Below are 25,490 nucleotides of genomic sequence, written 5' to 3'. Positions count from 1 at the left end.
ACGTGTATACAACATTTTTAATTTGCTAAAATTGTACACCATAGGAATAATTGTTCTATTTTGTATATTTACTGCCCAAAAGCTGGGTAAGTAACTCATTCTCCCTTCAGGCTGTTGTATTCTGGTTTGTGTTTGGGCAGATGAGGTTGCTTTTCACCCATTTCCACATTACAATCAGCTTTTCAGGAGTCAACTTATGGAAGAGCAGCAAGTTGTGATACAAACAGGGGTCTTTGCTCATCAGCTTTTCTTTAATATAATCTATTTTGCCACGAGTCTTGATGCCCTTGTGATGCATGGGGCTGACCTGGAGCACTTTGAGACACATCCCTATAAACGCATCATCAATAGGGAAGATTTCCAGCTCATTAGAAACACCATACATCCTCATAGCCAAGGGGCCTCCCATGAGGAACCCTCCTCCTCCTAAATATGGTGGGTAAAATGTCTCCCTGAACATCACTTCTGGGATGAAGTATTTGCTCTTCTCATTTCTGATTGGAGCAGCATTTTTAAAGATCTCTCCAATGATAAAGTCTTCCTTGTTACTATGTTCCAAAAATTCAACTATATTGTCAGTGTTTACAAAGACATCATCGTCTCCCTTGAAGATGTACGGCACGCTTTGACAATAGATGGAAAACCACTTTAGGAAGCCAACCTCCTTGAGGGTGAGGTTGTAGAAACTGTCTTCAAAGTCCCACTGAAGAATGTCCCCAAACACCCTGTCCTCGTATTCCAGGAGCTTCTGGTGGTGAGCCTGCTCTTCTCCTTTGGAGTCTGTCCCCAGCAGGAACACGAGTCTGATCTTCTTTCCCCTGATCTCCTTCTCCTGTCCCCAGGTCCTGCGGATGGCCTCCCTGCGCTTGTACTGTGTGATCACGGACTTGACCACCATCAGGAGATAGATGTCTTCTCCGCATTTCTCTGGATGGTTAAAGATCATGGGGAAGTACCTACAGTGCCGGTACAACAGGAACCGCTGGATACGTTCCCCCACTCCAGCAAACCACGGCATGCTGACCATGCTGGAGTTGGCAGAGCAGTTGGCAGTTGTAACGTCCCATCCTTGGACCAAGCTGTTGTCAATGAGCGATCCATTGTCATACTCCATCCAGAAGGCTCCCCGTCCCCGGGAGGACATACTCTTACTGTCTTTCTGTCTGTCCTGGTAATTATTCTCAGGAACGAGATTCTGGTACCTCAGCATTGTTACCTGCACAATGACAACTGTTACCACAAGGATGACCGCTAAAATGATTCCTTGGAGGTTGTTAGAAATCTTCCCCCTGATCTGACTAAACCTATAAAGAAAGGAGAAGGAAAGTTACAACAGGCATGCACAACTAATAATACAGGATGTGATGTCAATCCATATAACATGACGGAAAGTAGTTACCCATGAATATGGTATGACAAGGGCATAGGGTAAAGTATTCAATGCCAAAATTATATTGTTACAGATTAAATATTATACCATCTCTTCATGTAATATATTTTTTATTAAACTCAATCAGAATGGTAAAACTCTTAATTGTTTGTGTGTGCCTATCAAAAGAGAAACATCCAAGTGCTATGATTTATACTAATTATACCAATATGGAATACAACATAGGCATTTAACATTTTATACTATATACAGGCCAGTAAACCAGTGTCAATGAAGGAACACAGATAACTCATGCGTCTGTGAGCATCCACTGCATTTGTAGAGATGTGCAGGTTAGAGAACATTAGGAGGCTGTTTCACAAAGTGAGATTTCTCAGTTAGCCAGATAACTTCAGGAAATATATTGACAAAATTCTGCCTTTTCCATTACATGAAGCAAGTTGGAAATTGTATCCAGTTAAAGGGGAACCACAGTCCCAATTTCTCAGACTGGATATGAAATCTCGGTAACAAAATACATTCATTAATGTTATGGTAAAATTTGACAAATTCCGAATTAACCACAAAATTGTGCACTTTGTGAAAGTGTTGTACTGCACGGTGACCATGTTGTCGTAAACCTCTGGTCTCGCCACAGTGCTCACTAGTCACTGTAAGCAAAAAAGGGAACGTGGTTTACAAACAACATTAATCATTTTTTGGCTTTCTCATATATATTTTAAATGATGCATCTCTGTCCAGCATTTGGCTGAGCAGAACATGGTGGTCTCACACAAAATAGAAGATCGGATAAGCAGAAAGTCAAAGGATATTATATAGATTTATTATTGCAAGGGATATCAAACTAGCCAACAGATGGGTAATAAACATGGGCACTGATGGTGGTTCCATCAACAAGTTTCTTGACAAGAATCAGCACGATGCATGATTGAATAAGTACAGGTTGTGCAGCAGACATCATACCGCACAAAAATGTTCCTACGTGTCTGCATGTGGAGTTAACAAGTAAGTAAGAATGTTTAAAGTTATTACTTAAAGTCTTAAAGTTGATTGAATTCAATTGAATTGCACTCATTCAAAGAGATAAATAAATCCTAGATAAATCAGTGCCTGCCTAGGACCCTGAGGCCACCAGGGGTCCCCCTCAATGTACAACACAACACATTGTAAAACCTGACATTTAAATGTAAGTGAAAATTTCCATATAGTGGCTCTTTCTGCAGCTGCTCTGGATCATCCTAATGGAAACCCGGTTAAAACAATAACCTATCCTTATCAATACATAATGTTTCTGAACCACAGAAAAGAATAGCGGGATAAGAGATCTCAAAACACAGGTACGCCAAAATCATTTGAATAATGTATAATATGCATGATAATGTAATTTGTATTTCATTTTGTTTAGAGTCTGTCGGATCCACTAGATCAGCTGGCGAACAATAGACAAGACAGATTTTCAAGATAGACACGTAGACCACTGGAGGTATTTTACTAGAAGTTAACGAAAGTTCACGTTTCCAATATTTGTACCCAAGCCGCGTGGGTCAACTGGCTAAAACTCGGTGCTGGCTGGCCAGACAAAAGCGTGAAAGCGAATGTGCTGTACAAAAGACTGTTCAGAGATTATGTGTAACTAGCAGTAAAATGCGGTTTCTCCTGTATTTCATAAAATGGTATAGTGAACCCAACCTGTAGCCCTTCCGATTTTAGTCAGTCTCCCAGTGACAGCGGCAGGAGCAGAGAGGAGCTTTTCAAAGCTCAAGATTAAAACAGACCCGAGATCATCCCTGGCACAACACCGTCTCAGTTAACTGGCCATCATGAGCATCAATCATGCAGTGGGTCGACTACTATCGTATGTGTCACGCCCTCTGCAGCCAGAGGGCGCTCCTTCTCTGTCCTGTCCCTAGTTTCCGGTCTTCTGTCCTTCCTGTCCCTCTCTTTCCCTTGGGCTATATATTTCCGGGTCTTGCACTCTGTCCTCGCTCAGCATTGACGTTCGGATGTCCTGAGACCCGCCTAGCACCAGGGTGCCCCATGTCCGCTCCCTGAGGGCATAGGTTTCTATACGGCATTCCTGAACTCTTTGCACTAATGAGCCCGGGCCTTTTTCCCGTCTCGCCGCTACGCATATGGGTCTTTTTCCGCTCTCCTGCTCCCCACGGTTAGTCCCTTTGGACGTCTGTGACAGTATGAAGCTATCATTGATGATTCTGCCTCCCCAAATTCTAGGTGAATTGATTTTTCCAACATTTTGTTTTAGGTCTTACTGACCTCACCTCCCTTGTTATTGAGTGCATGTATTTCTTAATTACATATTCATTTCTACAGTTCCTTTCTACAAAGGGTTAAATGCGATCATTTGTAAGCTATGATTTGCTATAATTTTGAAGCAACAGAGGTCTTTCTTATTGTTATTGTTATTACTGTTCCTGTTTATTACTTTCAATGTATAAATACTTTATATTATAAAATCATTATACAATTTGTGCTCATTGTTCTTGTTAGTAACTTATTTATTACAGTATGGGATAATAGGTTTTCTAGTTATACAATTAATGGATTTAACTCTTCTAAATAGTCAAATAAGGGTGGGATGGGATAATACTAGTGTATGTGTATATCGTGATATGGAAGAGCCCCTTTCCAAGATCTCGCCTAGGGCCCCCAAAAAGCTAGGGCCGCCCTGAGATAAAGTATCTAAAAAACATGTTGCCTTGTAAGGTATGTGAGGGGACCTTTAATATGGGGTTAAGCTCAAAGAACAAGGAGAGAAACACATCATCCCTGGCCATTCCAAGCAAATGTGAAGTCAATAGCGTTCTCAGCTTGAGCTTCATAATAATAAACCCTGAGGTAAAAGGACTTTCCAACTCTGACCTGTTAAATGAATAGAATCTTTTTAGGCTCGAGCAGGGAAGACCAAGACAGGACCTGCTTCAATTATCCAAAATCTACAAAAAAAGAACACTGACAAATTCAGCCTTCTCAATTATGTATGAAAACAGAAAGAATCATGATTATTGCAACAAAAACAATGTAAAAAACGTCTACGTCTGTAGAAAAAAAGGGGTAATTCAGGTTCAGTATTACATACTGTTTTCACACGCTGTGTCTCTCACACTATGTCTTGCCCTTTCTTCTACTTCTCCTCTTTCTTCTTTCTTCTTTCTTTTCACTGATCAACAGTTACACTCTAGAGCAGTGGTTCACAAAGTGTGGTCTGCGGACCACCACTGGTCTGGGAGCATGCGCCAGGTGGTCCGCGGTCTGACCTAATCATCTTTCTTAAAAAGCAAGTCTATGCTGTTTAAGTCAGAGGAAAGGATATTGTAGTGTCCGCTACGAAGGGGCTCCCCCTAGGAGCACTGTTAAGAACTGCAAACTGTAAATAGTAGAAGGAGGGACTCGTGTGTTGATTCTAGGTATCGGGGTCTCACCAGCCGTTAAGGGGACTGTGTGTGTCATGTTTGGGGCGAGCACCAGCCTAGTCGTCTTGGCTGGCTTGAGGGGCTGCCGAAAGGGAAAAGTTTCCATTCATTCTTCTTGACTGTACCCTTCTGTTGCTTTGGTGTTTTAATGAAGCTTGAGTTATGGCGGACCACTACGCCTCTTCATTTTCCCCAACAGCGACTATCGCTTCAGTGTTTTTCTTTTATGCACCACGAATGAAACGATGTCACACACTGAAAACGAGACAGTCAGTTTGGCGGCGATGTCCTTGCCGCCCTGCAGCAGCCTACTGTGGTTAGTGATGCCCGGGTCGGCTTTCTTTTGACCCGCACCTGCCCGAACCGATTTAAAATGATACAAGTACTGACCCGAAGCCAGTCCGAACCCGCTCCATTAGAAATATAGAAGCATATCCAGATTCCTTGTTTTAAACGACTAAAGTAGCCCAGTCTTGTGACATTTCAAGTAGGGAGCTGCATCAGCTGCAAAGTACCAGGTAACGGGTTTATTCCATGCTGAAAAGAGAAGAAAGGAAACACAACCTTTCGGCTGTGGAGCCCTCTTCAGGTGTACAGACTGTCATTTTTGTAAAGTGCTTCACAATCGATGCAGATAACCTCTGCTTTTTCCTTCTATTGCGCAGCTTTGTTTGTAAAAATATTAGTACTTTTCATCAAATTTAATTAAATATTAGTTATTTTTAGTACATTTACAGGCAATGATTTGTACAGGGTAAGAAGTGGACGTAGGCATACAGTAGGTGGTCCACCGCATCTGTGACATGGTGTAAGTGGTCCGCGGACCATACAACTTTGAGATCACTTTCTTCTCCTGTTGTTGTGTCACTGTAATGACTATTAGGTTAGTATATTGAATAATTTTAATATCTATCTCTCCACCGACCACCTACTGTAGTTGTATTTTCTTACTTCTGTAACGGGCATTGGAACAATGCCTAATGATATACAGTAGAGGGGTCACATTTCTCAGTAGTTATTAAAGACCTATTTACCGGCACTAATGTCGCTGGGATTGATTAGGTTATGTTGATTTCCAGGATGGTGTCAATGTTGCCTCTCACTCAAGGGGAGCGACTGCAGTTGTCCCACTGAATGCCATCTAGCAGGAACAGTTAGGTATTGAGACTTGGAGGTGTGAGGAGTTGCTGAGCCAGTTTTAGCCAGACCAAGGGAGGAAGAGGGAGAGCCGGAGAGTGAACGATAAACTGATAAGGTCCCATGACACCTAGCTCGGCACCCCCACAGTCCTCAATCAACACAAGCTTCCTCCTGGACAAATACTGGGCAAGCCCGGTTCTGCCAGGGACAGTGGAAAACCCCCTGAAAGGGATTGGCTAAGGAGAGGGATAAAAACACCCGAGACAGGACAGAGGGGTTTTGGAATTCCCACTGGACCCCTGGAGACGACACAAGCAGCACAAGGGAAGCTGCAGAGTGCGAGACCACAGAGGTACTGTGCAGAGACTTCTAATACTTGGAGGCAAGGAACTACTGGTTCAGTAACTGACGACCACGGGAGACATTGGCATTGGAACAGAGGTACTGTACTTTAAGACTTTAACACCTGAAGGCAAGGAACAAGGAAACTGGCACAGCTAGCCGATTCAAACTAAGGGGAATGTGATACAGCCCGCAGAAGATTTCTATTGTTACCTGAACGGAGACTGGGAAAACAGGACTGGGCGATACCCCTCTCTTTCAAGTGGGCCATCAGAGACTACAGGTACTAAGTAGAAACGTTTGAGTGGCCCTCTTCAGTATTTTACAGGGAAGACTGCTGCCACTCTGTATTCATTATGACCCTGGGAAGGACCTTTTGCTGCTGCGAATGCTGTTTTCATTGTGTTTTTGGGTGATAGTGAATGTGAATGTAGTTAGAAAATAAAAGGGCACTTACACAATACAAATGCTTGTGGCTGGTCTGTATGTGCATTGGTGATTCTGGGAGATAACAGAACCTGTGGTAATGTAGAGGGGCCCCCCAGTGGGCAGTGATTCGTCGAATATACGTATATTCACGGCGAAAATACGGCTATACGTATATAGACGTCGCCGCGACGTATAATCAACGTCGAATTGCAACCGTAAAATCGACGACATTAATAAACGCATATATAATGTCGAAAACACATCTAACACAGTGCCTGAAGCTTTTTACTGTATGTATCGTGTGTGCCGCAACTAGGAGTATACGGTACTCTGCACAGTGTACAAAGTAAATTATTCTCGCAGTAATAAATTTATTTACACGTGTATAATAACTATAGTAATAAATATAATAAATTAATTACTGCGTGAATAATTTACTTCGTACACTGTGCAGAGTGGTTTTGAGTTAGTGTGTTAATGTAATTAGTGTTTGTCATTACTATACTGTATATTGCCATGTTACCAGAATTTGTAGCTGAAGTTTAAGACTAGTTGTGTTTTTTATGATTATTGCCCATATGTTGATTGTTGATTGATTGTATACAATGTATAATTTGAAATACATATTTTTCAGGTGTGAATGTGTATTTTCAGAATTAATTTCTAAACCAAATCATTGGCTTGATTTACTAGTTTCTACACCTGTAAAACCTATCTTTGATGTATAATAGACCTCTACCCATATACGTATAATAGTCCTCTAAAGTTATCCGTATAATAGACCTCTAACCATATACGTATAATAGTCCTCTAAAGTTATCCGGAACTCCAACCATATATGTATAATAGTACTCTAAATTTATCCGTATAATAGAACTCCAACCATTTACGTATAATGAACATCTAATCATAGACGTATAATTGACGTATAACAATAGACGTATATTAGAATTTCATTCCAGACGAATTGCGGACCACATTTAGACGTCTGAGGTATGGGTTTAATAGACGTATATTATACGTCTTTTGCCCACTAGCACCCAGTTTGTATTGCTAAGTGGCGTAGTTGTACACGAGGCAGGAACATTCCTCGCCCATAGGGTTCACCTGTGACTCTAACTTATGAGAAATGGGTTAATCACCAATGACGTCTTCCTATGAATTTTGTCTTAATATGCATTACACAAACTAACTCAACGAGAGGAACCGAAATAAACATGAAAAGAGTTTGCTTTGGTTTTTTCCTTTGCCTGAAATATTTTATCGGCAGGCAGAAATATTCACTTTAGCCATGTTATCTGCACACAATAGTATCCCCTTAGATATGTCTGTCCCCCGCAGAAGCCACACTCACTCGTGATACCCCAGGGATAGGCTTCTCTGCAGTGTGCGAGTGTGGAATCTGGTATCCCCTGCAAATTTCGTGGCTGCTGCCTCTCAAAAACCCCAGCTCACACAGCCAGCAGACCTCTGGTTCCCCACACCCTCACAGCACCTCTGGGCCGAATCGGGCCAGCGGGTCCCGAGGCACACATGTGCACTTTGAAAGGGGATACAGATTTCCACGGCATACTGAAGTCGATACGACGGGCGACAGGAGAGTGAAAGCCGGTACCCACTTGCACAAATTCGTCTCGCAGATGTACTTCACCCGACCTACAGCTTGGCTAACGAAGAGGTAAGATGTTAGCGTGTTATGTAGAAGTGCACCGTGGGTTATGCTTCTAGTTTAAGTTGGGTTATTTGTTTCCGTTTTCACTTGTTCCTTTGCAGCCTACGCATGCTGACGCAGCTACAGTACCTACTTGAACTACAGTACATATTATCTCACTGGTGCGAATGATTCAATATTCCGAATCAGAGCACCCTTTAGTTTCTGCTTGGGAAAAAACTTACACATACGGCTGGCGCACATTACTTACGTAAACATCCACACCCAAACCAATGCACATCTAATGCTTTGCTGGCGGAAACTGAACTAAATCAGATAATGATTACCTCTGTTACTCAGTTACACCTCTGGGACAGCACTGTTATTAATCATATTTTTTTAACAATTGCTGGAACAACTTTCCATAATCACACCTTATTGTACCATATTTATTAATTAAAAAACTAAATGTGTATGAAGAATACATTTAATATATTTATGCACAATTAGCAAAGGCATGTTAACAAAAGTCTTATATTTTTCTAAATGTACCATACATCCATATTACACAAATAATACTCACATTTTCTGAGGAAAACAGGTGTTACTCAGAGTAGTTATTCGTAAGAAGAAAGTTCCACAGGTTGATTCCTGATTTTCTTTCAGTCTGAAAGACGAGCTACAGTATGACTACATTCCTCATACAGGCGGTCCTTGCATTGTTCTCGTAAAAACGATTGTGTAAATGCACATGCTCACACATACACGTTTGAGAGGCTCTTGTTACTTTCTATTTCACTCAACTGTGGGGGAGGGGGCATATCCAAATTAAATGAAAATATCCTTAAGATAAGATAAAATATGAATTGTATTGTCCCTTAGGGCAAATTTGTAAGGACTCAGATTTGTTCTGTACATCTGAATACATCACCAAAAACTTAACCATCAAAACTTATCCCCATGCTTAACTCATTAAAAAAAAAGTCATGACATATTACACATACAGTCCACAGTTTGGTATAGCATAAATTGTTTATACTGACTTAATTGCATTTAGCTTTGCCATTTGTTTGTATTAGATGCTTTAAAAGATAGGAGAACATATGAATATTGGTATCTATTTGATCAACATCTGGGAACCCTAATTTACCAGAAGAAGGAAGTTAATATTCTGAATTAAGAATATGAAAAATATCTGATATGATTTTTTTCACCTGTCCAGTCATGGATTGGTCAAATAATATCTGCAAGTTTCAATCCCCTAACCTTCATTGCTGTTTGGACAAGATGGGTGAAATTGTATCTTAACTGGACTGATAAAATTACCAAATCACACTGTTATACCATATAATAATGTTATCAATAAAAGCGTGGATTAAAGTGGAGTTTTATTTCCGTAAAACTCACAAGCGCTGCTGAACTCTGGAGCTATAAGAATTGCACTTACAGAAACTTCCTGTAAACCAAACGATCTGGGAAACAAAAGGAGATGCTGAAATCAAGTAATTATTTGCCTTTCCTTTTCTTCTGGACTGTCTCCATCGGTAGGCAGTAATGAAAGTGACATTTGGTGTTCTGACGTTACTATGACTGATTTCAACTAGAAATAGAAAAACACATTTCAAAACTACCTCTTACAGAAAATTAAGCAAACATCAGAGTGTCTCTGATTTTAGCACTTCGGAGTAATAAGGTGATAATGATTATGATGGAAAGGTTAATTAAAATGCTGAAAAGAGAAAAACAGAAACACAACCTTTCGGTTGTAGAGCCTTCTTCGGGTGTACACAGCTGAGTCCACAGCGAAATGTTGTTTCTTTTCTTCTCTTTTCAGCGTGGAATTAACCTTTACTTGTTCCTATGCAGTCTACACATGCTGAGGCAGCTGGGACTATGATGATTATTAGTAGAATTAATATAATACAGTAGTTTTATAGACTTTAAGGAAACATATTGGTTTTCAAGGACAAGACAGTAACTCCACACACCAAACCTAAGCTGTAATTTGAGTGCTAACTAGCTTATTCACTATCTGCAGCAGAGAGGCTTAGCTGCTTACTGGCTTCCCAAACAACACACAAATACAAGGCTTTCTCCGAGACTCACCATGAAACTGCATCTCTCTCTGAGAGTCACTTGGTCAGTTGCTTCCTGTAAATGAGTAAGACTGCTAAACCATGACTTATTGTTCGTTCGCACACCTACTGTTGGATCACAAAAAATTAACCTTACAGGCAGCAGCAAAGAATGACAAATAAAAATACAAAATGTGTTGTTTTCTTGAAAGGAGGTAGAGACACAAAAATAAAAACTATCAAAATCGATATACAACATTCACAAGGGGGAAAATATCCAAGAATCGGATGCTTTGTGAAAGTTTGAGTATTTCTTTGTAGGATCATTGTGTCTTAACCATCTTGGTTGACGGGCAGCCCCTGGACATCAGAGAACAAGCAGGCAAGGAGCTAACCAAGGAAGAGTGCAAGGTAGAGGAGGGGTGGTGTAACGAACAGTTCTTTCCAGACTCTATGCGGGCGACAATTCGGAATAGTGAGGAAACACTGGGGGAAAAGCCATGCAGGAAACGGGGATCAAACAATCCAGTAGAAATCCAAAGGAGGAAACCAAAACAAAGCAAAGTCCAAACTCGGGAGGTCCATCCAAAACCAGACAAGATAAAAACTAGAACCGGGTCGGAACCGGGAATGGGAATGGGAACAGAGACTACAACCTTAACAGTACCAGGCGCTTCCAAGTGCCGGACTCGCACGATACGGAGATCAGATGCAGAGCCGGGATTAACGTCAGCACCTGGCTTTTAAGGTGGACTGGGAACAGGAGACAGGTGCACAAAATGAAAGTGAAAGGGCCGGAGCGCCCTTAAGGGGGGAGGGACTACAGTTGTGACAGGTGGAGGAGGGATGCAGGAGACAAATGTGAATGAGGTGAGGTGTTTATGTTAGAAATGTATAGCTAGTTTCCATAATTATTATCTTAAGGACCAGCTGGGTGGCATTGACTTGTTGTTATCCCTCCAGAACTGTTTGAGTTTGAGTATTTTGTGGCGGGATAGTTTTAGTCAAAACTTGCTTGGTTAAGGGGCAGCCCCCTGGCCTGGGGTCAAGGCGCCTCCAACCCCCCAACAAAGGAGACTAACCTGAAACTAATCCCAAAGCCATCAGTGCAGAAGCAGAGACAGAAGATGAGGATGCATTGCTTTGGGAGATTGTATAGAAAGCTGTAAGATATCAAAAGATGGGAAGTTAGTGTGGTGAGAGAGAGGAAATGATCCAAAACACTTCTGTGCAGTCAAAAAAGAGCTACTGTAAGTGAGCAAAGTGCACTTCCCAAAAAAGTAACATAGGCCCTCTGAAGGTAATGTCAAACGTAAAGATTCACAGGAATATACTATAAGATTCTAATAGAGAGGAATTGGATGAAGATTAAGACTTACATCTGGGGCCAAGGTTCTCAATTTCTGAAGCTGAAAACAAGAGAGAGCATCAGAGGCAGTATTTAAGTACCCTCAGAACTGGGTGCATCAGTTAAGAATCGATCAGCAATGGGAAGCCAGATGAGATGAGAGAGGAATTTCACGATGTACTTATAAGAAAAAATTCCTTTACTGGTAATGTGTACCAAAATACAGTTATTTGAGTGGATGAGACCACACTGTTGTTTCCAGCTATGACTTCAGAGGAATGTGGCAATGGTGCTTAGTTACAATTTGGAAGCTGGGGGTTTCTGAGAAGGAGTTGTAGATGAAAGCTCACCAGGCCAGTTTCCCCCAAACCACTGACCTGAGACCTAATCCTCTGGCAATAACAACATTTCATCACAGAAGAAAAACTGCCCTTTCTAGTTTTCCAGGAAGAAGTGCCATAATTGAAGAAGCTCCTGAAGACTACTGAATACCTCATGTTAAAAGGAAGGAACAGATGAAACCTGAAAATAACAGCCTGCGGAGGGCGTGACAGTACCCCCCCCCCTCCATGTGCGGCTCTTGACTCCCATACAAATAAGTGAGCTGCACAGCACTGGGGGGAGGAAAAACCTCATTTAACTGAAAGGAAACCTCCGGGAGTCCACGGCTGAGAGCTGCCCCCTCCTCCAGGGTATAAACCTTTATTGGGTAGAGGAAGGGGGGGTCAGGTAGAGCTCCGGAGACTTAAAACAAAAAAAAGACAAGTACACAAGCACAAACAATGACCGAAATAAACCTGGGAGATCAGGGTAACAAACCACACTACACAGATAGGAACCAAGAGCTCCACAACACAGGGGTCAGGGGGACCAGAGAGAAGGGGAAACCAGGAAGTGAAAAATCAAAACACCAAGCAAAAAACAAAAATAAAAACACAAAAACCCGGGAAAAATACAGCAGACAGGGCAATAGGCACGTTCACATTATATCACTGATATCAGAGTGGACAACCCGAGGAAAGCCAGGCCGCAGCCTGCTCACAGGCACGGATGTCAGGAAGGTGATATCCTGCAATTAGAATGGGAGAGGAAAAAGGGCTCACCACCCTGTCGCTGATATCGGAGTGGACAACCCAAGGAAAGCCAGGCACACACAAATTTAACATTCGAGAATTCGCTTATTCGCAATTCAGTCTGGCCAATGGGGTCTTGGATTAAAGAAGAACAAAGCAGGATGAAACCGAGCTAAAGGCTGTTAAAAACCACTTTCATATTAGCGGCACCACAGATAAGACGAATCTATCGAGAGAGTGAATGAGCCTCTCCCTGCCTCCAGTGCCCCCTAATTAGCATCTACATCTCAGCAAGGTCTTGTGTTCATAGTGTAATGAACGCTCCAGGTTCTGTGTCAGCAGTGTGGGGAATCACAGGCTGGGGATGACTTTACAGGCTCACTGACAGTTTTATTGCCTATTTCATTACGGTGGCTCATGATGTTCACAGGGGCAGAGAAAGTGCAGACTGGAAGAGAGGAGGAAATTCATGTTGTTATTTTAGCTGATTACTATTGATTCTTTTGATTCTTTTAGTTGATGAATATTATTTATAACAACTTTAAACCAATGCATTAGTACTTCAATTATCATATAAGGGTACTGTTTAATCTATTGAAGTGGCTATTTGAGGTGTCTCAGGATCTAGAGGTGTTTGCTGCGGTCTATTTTGCAAATTAATGTTGTGGATCTGAGACAGATTAATGAAAAGGAAATATGTTTTTTTTTCCATGGCTTACCCTACTTAATTAACAAGCCAGGAAAACAGGATAAAAAGAGAGGTAGAGAAGGGAATAGCAGAAGATGCAAGGTACAGAAGGATACAGAACAGGCAGAATGAAAGAAGGATACAGGGAGAGAAAATGGAGGTCCAGGTGAGAGGGTCTTAAAGACCAGATTCTAATTAAGTATTTGAAACTTGTTAAGAGCACTTCCCATTCTGTTATTTATGTCTTTTATAAAGAATCCTTAGATTTAAAATGGTCTCTCCTGGTTGGATGCAACATTTAGAATAGGGAAATAGGGTTCCATTGTACTATCTGAATTTATAGGACGAGGAGGGATTTAACTGTAATGCTTAACGCTTGGTTTAGTAGGCAGGTTTATCACTCTTCTTGACCTTTGTAGGTATTATATAGGATTTTAAACTATATAATTTATACTTGGGGGCAGGTTCTTGTTGGTCAGGACGTAGGCTTCTGAAACGCCTTGTTTGTAGATGGAGTAACTGGTATGTTTTATGTTGTTGCATGTTGTGTTGTTTACTTTAGTGTGTGGTATTGTATTCATTAATAAACACTTGATTATCCCAATTTGCCTCTGATTTGTTCCTCAAAAGCTGTACTAGAGAACAAAGATCTCAAGTGCCTCTAATTATACCAACTACTGCGGAATATCCTTGGCATATTTTGCACAATTTGGGAGTTACCATTTTTTTACATTACTGATTATCCTACTTTGTCTATTGTTGATATCTGTCTCATTTTCTTAACCTCCTGCTTTGTAGCAAACTAGCTGCCAGAATTGAATTTTCTGGTTTAAAAAGTAAAAAAAGCAACATATCCTTGAATGACATTGATTTAAAAATATGAGTACTCTTATGTAGATAAGTACATATAAGTACTCTTATGTAGGTGCGATTTCCCTCAAGGGATCAATAAAGAATCTATCTATCTAGATGTTCAGATGTTTTTCAAATCAAATGAAAAGTATTTTAAAAAATCTAGAAGCCGAAATAAAGGCAATGATATTGATAACTGCTTTGCTAATCAGAGTGATACAACGGTAAAATCTATGTGATCAGAGGACGATCATTATATATTTATTATATTAGTTTATATTACAGTAGTTATTAATTATATTATATCATATTATAACACAGCATAAACACAGTCCCTGATGTTACTCGGAATTCTGGAAGAACAATCCTCAGGAAATGCTCTAACTGCACAGCAGACTGCACACAGAGACCCACCACTGGTGACTGAGGCTGGGCAGTAATACAGCCCTTTCCAGTTGACCAACAAGAGATTGAAATTGAAAGTCTAGTTTGAAAATTGATGTGCGTGATAGCTGACAGTAAGGGAACGAACAGGTGAAGCACTCAACCTTGAACAACGATTCACATAATTCATACAATTAAAGTAACCTCACAGAAACAAAATATCCTATTTTGTACACAGAGGACAAATAGGTAGACAAATACAGCTGACTGTGATTGAGCTCATCAAGGAGAGCTGAGGCTTTCTGCCTTCTCGGTTGTATTTGTGTTTGTATTGAGGTGTTGTGTAGATAAGCGTTTCGAATGGAACTACATTTTTTTTTCTGTCTTTTTTAGTTGTTCGAGGGAGCACATAAGCCCCCCTTAATGGGCACTTCATAAAAATGTGTACCACATGTGTTTCTAGGAAATTAAGGAATAACTCAATCCTTTCAAAGTTCTGTTCTATACCATGTTGCCCTTTGCTCAATGGGTTTTCTTTTCTCCATTCACATTGGTTGTTGTGTATGTAGAGAATAAGGGTATTATTCTACTCTTAATTCATATGATTAATGCATTTATGTATTGAGACTCATTATTTTTTAGAAGTAGATGTGCTCAGAATACCAATAGTAATACTCACATTTTCAGAAGAAAATAAGAAAACAGGTGAGTTATTTAGAAAAGGGTCAATCATAAGACAGACTTCATGCAGGCTGACCTCACGTTCCTTTTAAGTTTGGAAACACCTACTGTGACATAAATTATACAAGCACCACCTGCCATTTCCTGAAAAAACCAGTTGTACAGGCAAGCACAAGCTCAGCCATTTGACTATCCCAGCTTTCAGAGGCTTTTCTACCTTTTTTTTCAGGCACCAGCCTTTTTTCTTCCTCTACTGTACATCGCTTTCGAGAGTGAGAAAGACCACAGTTCTGGTTTGAATATTTGATGCAAAATACAGGATAACAGACACAAGCAAATGATTTCATTGCGCTGAAATCACCAGTTAGCAAAATTCAGTTTAAAGTTCATAACATAATACCTCATAAAACTAAAATAATTGTTCTTTTTTTATATAAATAAACACATATATTACATTCATACTCACTATAGTAATGTGCCATAGTGCCAGGATGTTCCATAGTTCTAGTCATAACATGAAAGTAGAGCTTTGCTTTAGATGTTAAAAGGGAAGATTTAACTTAGTTCTACATTTCTTGATCACTGTGTACTGAGCCTATGGGAGAAAGCACTAGATAGCCACAGCTAACACTCTGTATCTGTCAGGCCATACATCATAGGATATTTCTCTCAAGTTCTCTCTGTTTTCCATTCATACTGCATGGGTTGTCTGAGGTCCTGCTTGGTTCTTATTGGGGGTTCTAGTCTCCTCTTCCTACAGTATGGCCAGGAGGCTAGTCCTCAGCCAGGCAGAATAAGTCTAAATTACTGTGACTAAAACACCAATAAACCTTTCTATTTGCTCAATTCTTGGGTGTTATTATTTCTAGTGAAATAAACCTTACAGCTCATAAGGAATAAAAATCAGTTTTAGTCAAAGGCAAGAGACAATGAATTCCCTTTATCCTCATATCCAAAATGGAAAGCAAAAAACAGATTCCATGTGATGGAGCTGAAGAAGGCTCCACGGCCGAAACGTTGTGTTTTCTCTCTTCTTTTTTTCAGCATGGAATAAACCTATTACTTGTTCCTTTGCAGCCTACGCATGCTGTCGCAGCTACCCACCTGAAGTACTCAATAATAGACCTGAACATAGCACACACTCCCCTCTTCAATAATAGATCCGAACACAGCACACACACACCACTCAATAATAGACCTGAACGCAGCGCACTCTCCCTTCCCCTCACTACGACAGACCTGAACACAGCGCACTCTCCCCTCCCCTCACTATAACAGACCTGAACGGCACTTCCAGTTTCAGTCTGAAGACAGTGTTTGCCGCGAGGTGAAAAAGAAAAATCAGAGCAGCACGACATTCAGAGGCAGAGGACAGGTGAGAACTCGGCTCTTGGCAGTTGTCATAGGATTTATGGAAAATGTGACACCACCCGCTTGCCGAACTCTCCGTCAGTTGAGTGAAGATACTCGGTTACTATCTAAAACAGACTTCTGAATCATTTTTCGATCACTACCACAGAAAACACCAACACTTTCTGCAAATGTTTTGCACGATTAAATGTTCCTAAAGTGGTTAAAAAAACTTCCTGATAGAAGCGACGAGCGTTCGTTAAACGTTACGGCGAAACTGTTGCGTTTTGGAGAGAAGAGGGGCTGGTGTAGATTTTAGACCCGTGCGCGTGTGTGTGCAGTTTGTGCGCTGTGATTCTGCAGTGATGCTGTGATCAATTTCATTATTTCACTTGATTGAATGGCGTAGAGAGCAGGGGCACTAGTAATAGGTGTTAGTCTTAATGCGCCGGATAAACTCCCCTCTGTGGTCTGTACAATCTGGAGTACAATGCAGTGGTGTGGGTGAGTGGGATACCTCCTCTATGTGGAAGGAGCTCAGACATTACTAAAATGATAATAAATGCAAGGAATTATTATTTATAATAATCTACACACTTGTGAATATATGTCCTGTACAAATCTGCGAAGACTGAGAAAGCTGCAGATTTAAGTAAAAAAGCTAAAGCAGATATTTTTACCAAGTGATTCAGCACAAACAAATAAAAAAGCCTCCGTTTTCGGGTAGGATCTTACATTAAAGTCTTAAAACAGAATTTAGCACCAGGAACATAAGGCAAATAAAACATAAGGCATACAAATCAAATGGCCTGCTGATTTAATTCATATTATCAACTGCACTAATTGTGCTTCAATGAAGTAAAGGTAAGAACGAAGGGGTTAAAGAGAATATTAAAACTCTTCCTGCAAGAAAACTGATAAGACAGCTGCTTCTGTCCGACCACCGGATACTGTAACAGGAAACTCTGCTAACGACTCTAAAAGACTGAACCTGGTGAAGGTGTCTTTCTCATAAATGAAGAGCATCAGAATGGTTCAGCCCACGCAGCCCGTTTGGTGGTTGATTCCAGGATCATCCAGCTGTTTCATGAAGCATAGCAGGTGCTGGCTTCAACAGCACGGCTGGGCAGCTCGTCCCAGACTCCCACGACCATTCTGCATGACTTTGTTTGAGGAACTGCCTCCAGTTCTCAGTTTTGAGTGCATTTCCTTTTAATTTCCACTTCGTGTTTCACCGTCGAACCCGATGAAGTCCACTGGGTTAACCCTGTCAGTGGCTTTTGAGCAGTATGAAATGAATCAGGTTCGCTCTCTGTTGTCTCTGCTCGACACTGAAGAGATGCAGTTCCTACAGCCTGCCAGCGTAGGACACTCCTTACAGCCTGGGAATGTTGCTGGTTGCTGTTCTCTAGACAGATTCTAGAGCAGCAGTATCTCCTGTTTATGGATGGAAAATTGACAAGAATCAATTTAAGCAATGGTCCTCCCTATTCCCACTGAAGAATTTTCATCAACAGTAACAAGAGTGTTTTCTCCAATCCTGCTTAGTGATACAGAGGGGTCTGTTATTACTTCAGGTAGAAGTAATACCTTCCACCTTTCCTCCAGCATGATAATTACTTCAGGTGCAGCGAACAGTGGACTACCTAGCCTTCAGCACGAGCATAACCTGTGCTGCTGCCTGTTCTCATCTCCAATACTCTGCACATCCAAACCTGCTTTGATACAGAATGATCCATGAAACCCCTGGTAGACCACTCACAAAGGAGTGGTGTCTCCACCCACAGTGCTTTGCACAGTTATACCACAAACCTTTTTTTTTACAGTAGCTGTCTGAGACTCGACCCCAATGCACTGTGAACCAAAGAGGTGGTGTATTTATTCTCCTGCTTTAGTCTGCAAAATACCATCTAGGGCTTTGTTATGTCTGGAATATAGGAACCTTTGCTCTTAAGTCTGTCAGGAGAAGGGCTAATTAACTGTAGTGGGAGAATGAGTAATCAATTTTAAGAAACGATCGCTTGTTTTTAAAGAAATGCACATTTTTTATTTCCTTTTTTTCAGCTCCCATCAAACAAAATTAAAAATGAGACGCTGCAGCTCAGAAGGTATGTTTATGTAGTGTACGGTATGTATGTGAGTATGCCTGTGCACTTGGGCATGTTTGAATGTGTTTCTTAGAGAGCGTCTATGTCTCTGCTTGTGTGTGCATTTGAGTGTGTGTATGTCTGTGCATATGTGTGCATTTCAGTGTGTATATGTGCCTGTGTGTGCATTTGAGTGTGTGACCTGTATGTCTGTGCATGTGTGTGTGTCTGTGCATGTGGGTGTGACCTGCATGCGGTCTGATAAAGCTGTAGATTCCGGTGCTCAGCTTTTCAGAAGAAAGCGTGATGTCATCGTGGAGGAAGGTGCCAGAGCTCCACCACAGTGGGATGGAAATGCAATTTAAAAAATGCCTACAAGCATGTCATTGGCAGTTTAGAGATGAGAACAGGGTGAGCCATAAGAACATAAGAAAGGTTGAAGTAGGAATTTAGTACATAATTGACCCTAGGATCTCATCCAGTTGATTCTTGAAAGAAGCCAGGGTATCAGCTTTAACAACCTGGTAGGGCAACTTGTTCCACACCCCCACTACCCTTTAGTAAAGAAGTGCTTCCTGTCCTGATTGGAAGATCTTATCCAGCTGTATCTTGAAGGAATCCAGGGAATCAGCTTCAGCAGCATAACATGTTCCATACTCCTACCACCCGTTGTGTAAAGTAAGCCCATGTTATCATTTTCTCACAGATGTTTGTGAGGACGCGTGCAAGAACAAACTGCTGGACACCTTTGCCTCCCTCGCCCGGCTCCTTGAATTCCAGACAGCGGTTGAAATGGCTGACATCCTGCTGAGCAAACAGAAGATCAACCTGTCGGAATACCTGGAGCTGAAATGCAGCAAGGACGTCCGGCAGTTCCTGCTCATGATGCTGAAAAAGCCGAAACGAGACCAGGAGTTATTCTTAAAGACCCTGCAGGAGAAGAACTGGTGCTTGTACAAGCAGGCAATGAAAGAAGGTAATAAAACTAATAATTCCTTTCTTGCATAGTGCCTATATAGTGTAAGAGACCAGTAAACACACTTTAAACAGATTTAAATGTTAAAGTATAAGACTGAGTCTTAAGACCAGATTTAAAGTGCCGACCTACTGTTGGTTCTGATATAGGCTGAGGACGGTTCTGATATATGCTTCCACGGTCTTGGAGCAACAGAAGAGAGTCCAGTCTTCCAGACTTTCCCAGTTTCTCAGAGGGCCTCCTCAAACTGGAGGGGCTCCTCAGGGGCTCCGCAGGCAGGTACCGGAGGGGCTCCTCAGGGGCGCCGCAGGCAGGTACTAGAGGGGCTCCTCAGGGGCTCCGCAGGCAGGTACTGGAGGGGCTCCTCAGGGGGTCTGCATCAACCATCTTTGTTTGTTTGTGTTTGTGGTCAGTGGCTAGCAGTTTCTAACTGAGGCTTACGGAAATCCGCAGACTCTAACACAGGTACTGTATGTCTCTCTTTGTGGCAGCATGCGAGATGAAAAACTGCTTGTCGTGTCGGCAGCCAGGCTCCCCAGCCCACCCTCAAGGTCAGTGCAACAGTGGCTTGTCCTCGCTCTCTGATTCTCTTTCCTGCCTCTGGTTTCCGGAAGGCTGAGAGTCATCCTGGGTGGATACCGGACAGTCCAGGACTGCTTAGACCTTGTGGTCCTGCAATACAGTGTGACCCTGTGGGGTGTGAGGTTACTTAAGCCCCTCCACAACCAGGGTCGATGACTGATTCCACTAAGCCATTAGAAAGTCAAGCTGGAATACATCCCAGATATCCTTGTGGTCATTCAAGCACCAGGAACGCACTGTGGTCATCAGATATTGAGGTGCACAGCCCTCATTTTATTGAGGGATGTTTTTTTTCCTGATGTGCAGTAGTGTGCCCAACACGACAGGAAGTGCTGAGGTCTGGGATAAGCACATTGCAGTAAATTAAGAACATTGCAACAAATCAAATTGCTCTCCTGGGATGAATAAAGTATTTTGAATTGAACTGAATTAGGGGCTCTGACTTAGGGTGCAGGGAGGTTTAGTAACTTGTTCTGGGGATAGGGGTCCTGTGAGTTGGAGAGCCTTCTTGAAACCCTTGACTGTAGGGCACAATCTGCTGGTTATCGTTCAGAAAGCCAGAGTGCTGGTCTTTGTCTTCCCAACCTGCTACCTTTGTATGTTGTTAGGACATCCCACACACAGGAGCTGTACTATAAACACTCCTACCTGGCGAACTATACTCAGAATGGGGCAAGGTACATACTAATTGCACTCAGTCAATCAGTCAATCAGAGGACAGGAAAATACCAATTCCTCCTTTTTATCTTTTGCAGAACCAAGGAGAAGAAAGGGATCAGAAACCATGGATGAAGTCCCAGCAAGTAAGCAAATAAAACAGCAAAACTTTAAGTCATGTTCCATGTTGGGGCAGAGCATCTCCTCAGAGTGAGGCAGGATCATGTTCACTTGAGAGGGAGTGATTACACAAACTGGCCACTAGAGGACACTGAGAGACGAGGTCTTAGCTGTCTTAGGACAGCAGACAACAGCTCAACTCCAGAGCATTCCTATGTGAGTCCAGCCAGTCAGCTGGGTAAGTCAGCATTAAAACAATATAGTAGAGCTGCAAACCAGGAATGGGGACTCTTCTTAAAGATCAGCAAAAATAACAAATAGTAACTTTGAGATTTATTCTGTTAGTGCCTCAACTCAGCTGGTATCCCTTCTGTGCAGCACTTGAATTGGAGCCTCTGTGTAATAACAGCCTTGTCGTCACGAGCTGCACATACACATTTAGGGAGCAATGCTGACAGAGGCACCACTGGATGCCTCTGAATTGTGGTCGAAAGCAGATGGAGAACCTGTGGATCTGACAGCATGATGTCTGTGTTTCCCTGCAGAGAGAAAGCCCTTCAAATCAAGTGCTTTTCACCACAAACACATGGTTGGCATTCATGGAGACGACGAGGTGGACTCTGCTCGTGGCCTGAGTGAGTCTTTTGTGTAGAGACACTTGTGTAGATGTGTATTTGGAGCACAAGGGGATCAGTGTGGAGCACTCTTGCTAGAAAACTCTGGGCTCTTGGGTTCAAATCTGGCACTATTTGCGTGGAGTGTTTATATTTTGCCTGTGTTGGAGCCGGGTTTTTCCAGATATCATTTCCATCCACTGTCCAGAGCCATGCTGTCCTGAAATGCTTAATTGTCATCTCTAAACTGTCCCACAAATGTGTCATGTGATAGACTGATGTCCCAGGGTGTACTCTCACTAAGGCAGAGGTCCCTAGTCCTGATCCTGAAAAACCAGTGTGTCTGCAGGGTGTCCAGTCCTGGTCTTGGGGATTAGTGTGTCTGCAAGGTGTCCAGCCCTGGTCCTGGAAGTTCTGTCAGTGTGCCTATAGGGAATCCAGTTCTCTTTAGAGAACTCCCAAAGAGCTACTGAAGAGCTGAGAGAAGGTGTTTAACTGGTCCAATTAAATGAGCTAATTCAGGTCATTGAATGCCCAGTTGGACAGAAAATCTGTAGACACACTGGCTTTCCAGGGCTATGATTGGGTATTCTGGTTCCCTTGCACAGTGGGGGTTCCTCCTTGTTCCCAGAATATTATTATTGATTTCTCAAAATGCACCTGTGCACCTTCAAGCCACTTGTCTTGTGATATGTCACAGGGAGCACAGCTCCCCGATGGAGGATTGGAGTACCATGTGTTGCAGAGTCACTGTGATACTGAGAAACCCAGCTGACACCACCCTGCTCTTTGTAGTGCTCAGCCAATCACGCACCACAGTCTGATTAATCCCCGTCATAGCTGGGGGGCAACAGAATCAAGACTCGAATGATCAGGCTAGTGCTTTTACTGTCTCACTCGAGGAGCCCCATAGTCCTTATACTGTACTGTAGTTAGAAATTGAGTGTTCTTATCCTGCTGCAAAACTGCAAAAGCTAATAGGAGATACACATAGACAGACATGTCAGATAATATCAACCCTTTACAATGGTTAATTATCCCCAGACTAACTCTGTTGCTCTTCCAGGTGGGTACACCCTGTCGAAGATGGAGGAATACGTGGACAGGCCAGGGAATGGTGAAGAATTAATAAAGAAACTGAGGGAAAAGCTGGAGGAGGGAGAGATGGAGAAACTGGAAAACAAGCTGAGACACATGCAGACAAAAAATGGCTTCATTTTAAACTGGAGCACTGCGAGGAAGCTGACTTCCAATCGGGACCTGAGGAATTTCCTGATTGGTGGTAACCAGAGGATATTTCCCACCATTGTCCTGAATCAGTTCTTTCGGGCGAGGCTGAAGGAAAGCACTGATAAGAAACAGACAGCTTATGAAAGTACCCACCCAACATGCAGGAATCTAGTCATCCCTTTTCTGGACAGTGTTTCTTCTTCAGCTATGGTTGAGCAGATTTACCCGAAACTTCTATCTTCTGTGGATCAGTCTACTCTAGCATCTGCCCATGGCTCTGACAAGAATCAAAGTGTAGAGGACCTGAAAGGCAAAGAGGAGAACAACTGTAGCCCCAGTCTCAACAGCAGTGGTTACGGCTCCATTTCAGAGAAGACATTTGGAACAATTCCGAATTCTGACTCGTCATGCATTCCAGAAGAGTCTGTGCCAAGAGCACCCTGTGGCATCAGCCCTGGCGAGCGCTCTGGAACATGTGAGGATGGCACAAGGACCTTCAACAGTGAGGTTAAAGGCCCATCTGGACCAAGAGGTTCTGGATGTCTCTCTGGAACAAACACGGGAAATGATACTGGAAGAAAAGTGAATATTCTGCTTAAAGGGTCAAACCAAGTGCCTGAGAGAATTATGAATGACACCTATTCGAGTCAAAGCCCTACACTGTTTCAGAAGGATCTACATGTCTCAGATGAGGTTGGCAAGCAGAAAGAGGAAGATTTGGGGAAAGAATGCTTCTCTCTGTCAAAGGCTAAAGCATGCTCATCTCTCTCTGAGGAAGCACAGTCCAATTACTTTGGCACCAACACAATAGCAAGGAGGGCAAGCGAAGTGACCTCTTCTTCTAGCGAAAGGGCATCATTGGACTCAGAGATCGGGCTAGATGATGATGGTCTGGTTCTCCAGAAGACCCGGCCTACAACAAGGGCTCCTTCTGCAGAGTCAGCCAGATCAACCACACGGAACAATGAGACAAAGGAACAGATCCGTACCCAAAAGGGATCAAGGACGTCACAGAAAAAGCAGAATGATCAGCAGAATGATCAGCAAAAGAAAAGGTCCATGCTGAAGGAATGGGCAAGTAAAAAAGTATTTTGCTTGAAAGGAGGCACCAGTGAGGAGGAGAAGATGGGAGCAGTCCGAGCAGGGATCTCAATCATAAACCTCAAAGAGCACAAGCGGTACCCCTGCCTGGTGGCTGAGCAGTGCCTGGTGTTTGAAGACCCCGAAACTAGTAAGAGAAGGATCATTGAGTTTGGGGAAGTGGGGAAAACCCTGACCAAGAAGAAAGGGGAGTTAACTGAAGAGTTTGGTTTCAAGCTGCAGTTCCAAATGGGGGTGTTTGCAGACATCTGTGAGACTGATGTGGTCTTACCTGGAAAAATAAGAACAATTGCTTATGATGAGCTTCTTTTTGAGAAGGTGCTCAAAACATTCTTGAAATCTATCTACGAGGCCGTGCTTCCAGCTCTTGCTGTGTTTAAGAAGGTTCAGAGGGAGACCGACTTGTACTAAGCCAACTTGGGAATCCACTGTAATGGACTGAGAGATGTTCCTTGGACAGGAATACTGAACGGCTCTTTCGCTTCTTTTCATAGAAACTGCCAACATGCATGGATTGGGCTCTCCAGTGAAATTGTCGACTCAGTGAGCTGGATCATTAGGTCCGAATCCACATCACTGTGGCAGGGAGCTCCCAGAGCTGGCTGGGGCCTCCTGGAGTGTAGCTAGGGTCGGCCAGGAGAGTGAACTCGGGGAATCCTTTTCATGATCATTACACTTCAGTGCCCCCTGTCTGGGGTCAGGCACCAGTGCCCTTCTGGTCTTCACACCGAGAGTGGTGCCAGTCCTGCCTCCAGTGTGAGAATAGTTCAAAGAAACACATGGTTGGTTGGCACTTGGGCCCGTAGGTGTGCCACTCGCAGGCTGGCACATAGGGTAAAGCCAGTGAGCCCAGCTGAGCAGTAATTGTCAGCTAAGAACAGACCCAAGAGAAGAGGAAGAGCCGCTTGTAAATTATATTATTCTGCTTCTTTAAACCCTTTCCCTGAGAAAGATTCCTTTCTGCTTTTCTACTGTACCTTGTCTCTTAAAACACTTGATTCTGTTCTTAAGAGTCTTGAATCATGTCAAGTGCTGGTGACTAATAAAGTTTTGCAAAGTTATAAATGTCTGGCAGATTGTGATTGTCTGTGGAGTCAAGTGTGATTTTCATCGACCACCCCTCCTAGTGCCTCCAAGAAAGAAACTTGTTTTCCCTTTAGTGAAGCCTTTAGTGAAGACATACAAAACAATGGCTTTAAGAAAGGGATTTATTCACTTCACAAATGGAGAACCAAGTATTGCGGATATATTCCATTGAACATCTATGATAGGAAAGCTGCTCTCCCAGA

General features: G+C 42.5%; 2 protein-coding genes across 3 annotated transcripts; one reads left to right on the top strand and one right to left on the bottom strand.

Annotated features, from left to right (window-relative positions):
- Window positions 1-11,164, bottom strand: LOC148672726 (UDP-GlcNAc:betaGal beta-1,3-N-acetylglucosaminyltransferase 7-like). Of its 2 annotated transcripts, none has more exons than XM_088628574.1 (2): window positions 10,490-11,164; window positions 1-1,304 (listed from the first exon to the last, which is right to left on the bottom strand). In XM_088628574.1, the coding sequence occupies exon 2, from the start codon at window positions 1,208-1,210 to the stop codon at window positions 107-109; it is 1,104 nt and encodes a 367-aa protein (XP_088484700.1). In that variant the 5' UTR covers window positions 1,211-1,304; window positions 10,490-11,164; the 3' UTR covers window positions 1-106. The 2 variants fall into 2 exon arrangements, with proteins under 2 accessions (XP_088484700.1, XP_088484699.1); XM_088628573.1 differs by lacking the exon at window positions 10,490-11,164 and adding an exon at window positions 8,967-9,145.
- Window positions 11,165-16,749: 5,585 nt separating this feature from the next.
- On the top strand, window positions 16,750-25,266 carry LOC148672725 (uncharacterized). The gene is made up of 7 exons (XM_088628570.1): window positions 16,750-16,859; window positions 18,899-18,942; window positions 19,628-19,897; window positions 20,389-20,448; window positions 21,235-21,282; window positions 21,802-21,891; window positions 22,937-25,266. The coding sequence occupies exons 2-7, from the start codon at window positions 18,921-18,923 to the stop codon at window positions 24,610-24,612; spliced, it is 2,166 nt and encodes a 721-aa protein (XP_088484696.1). The 5' UTR covers window positions 16,750-16,859; window positions 18,899-18,920; the 3' UTR covers window positions 24,613-25,266.
- The last annotated feature ends 224 nt before the right edge of the window (window positions 25,267-25,490 follow it).

This window comes from Lepisosteus platostomus, chromosome 4 (assembly GCF_059453375.1).
Source record: "Lepisosteus platostomus isolate fLepPlt1 chromosome 4, fLepPlt1.hap1, whole genome shotgun sequence".
In the NCBI taxonomy this organism is placed as follows: domain Eukaryota; kingdom Metazoa; phylum Chordata; class Actinopteri; order Semionotiformes; family Lepisosteidae; genus Lepisosteus; species Lepisosteus platostomus.
This window is presented reverse-complemented; position numbering and strand designations above follow the sequence as displayed.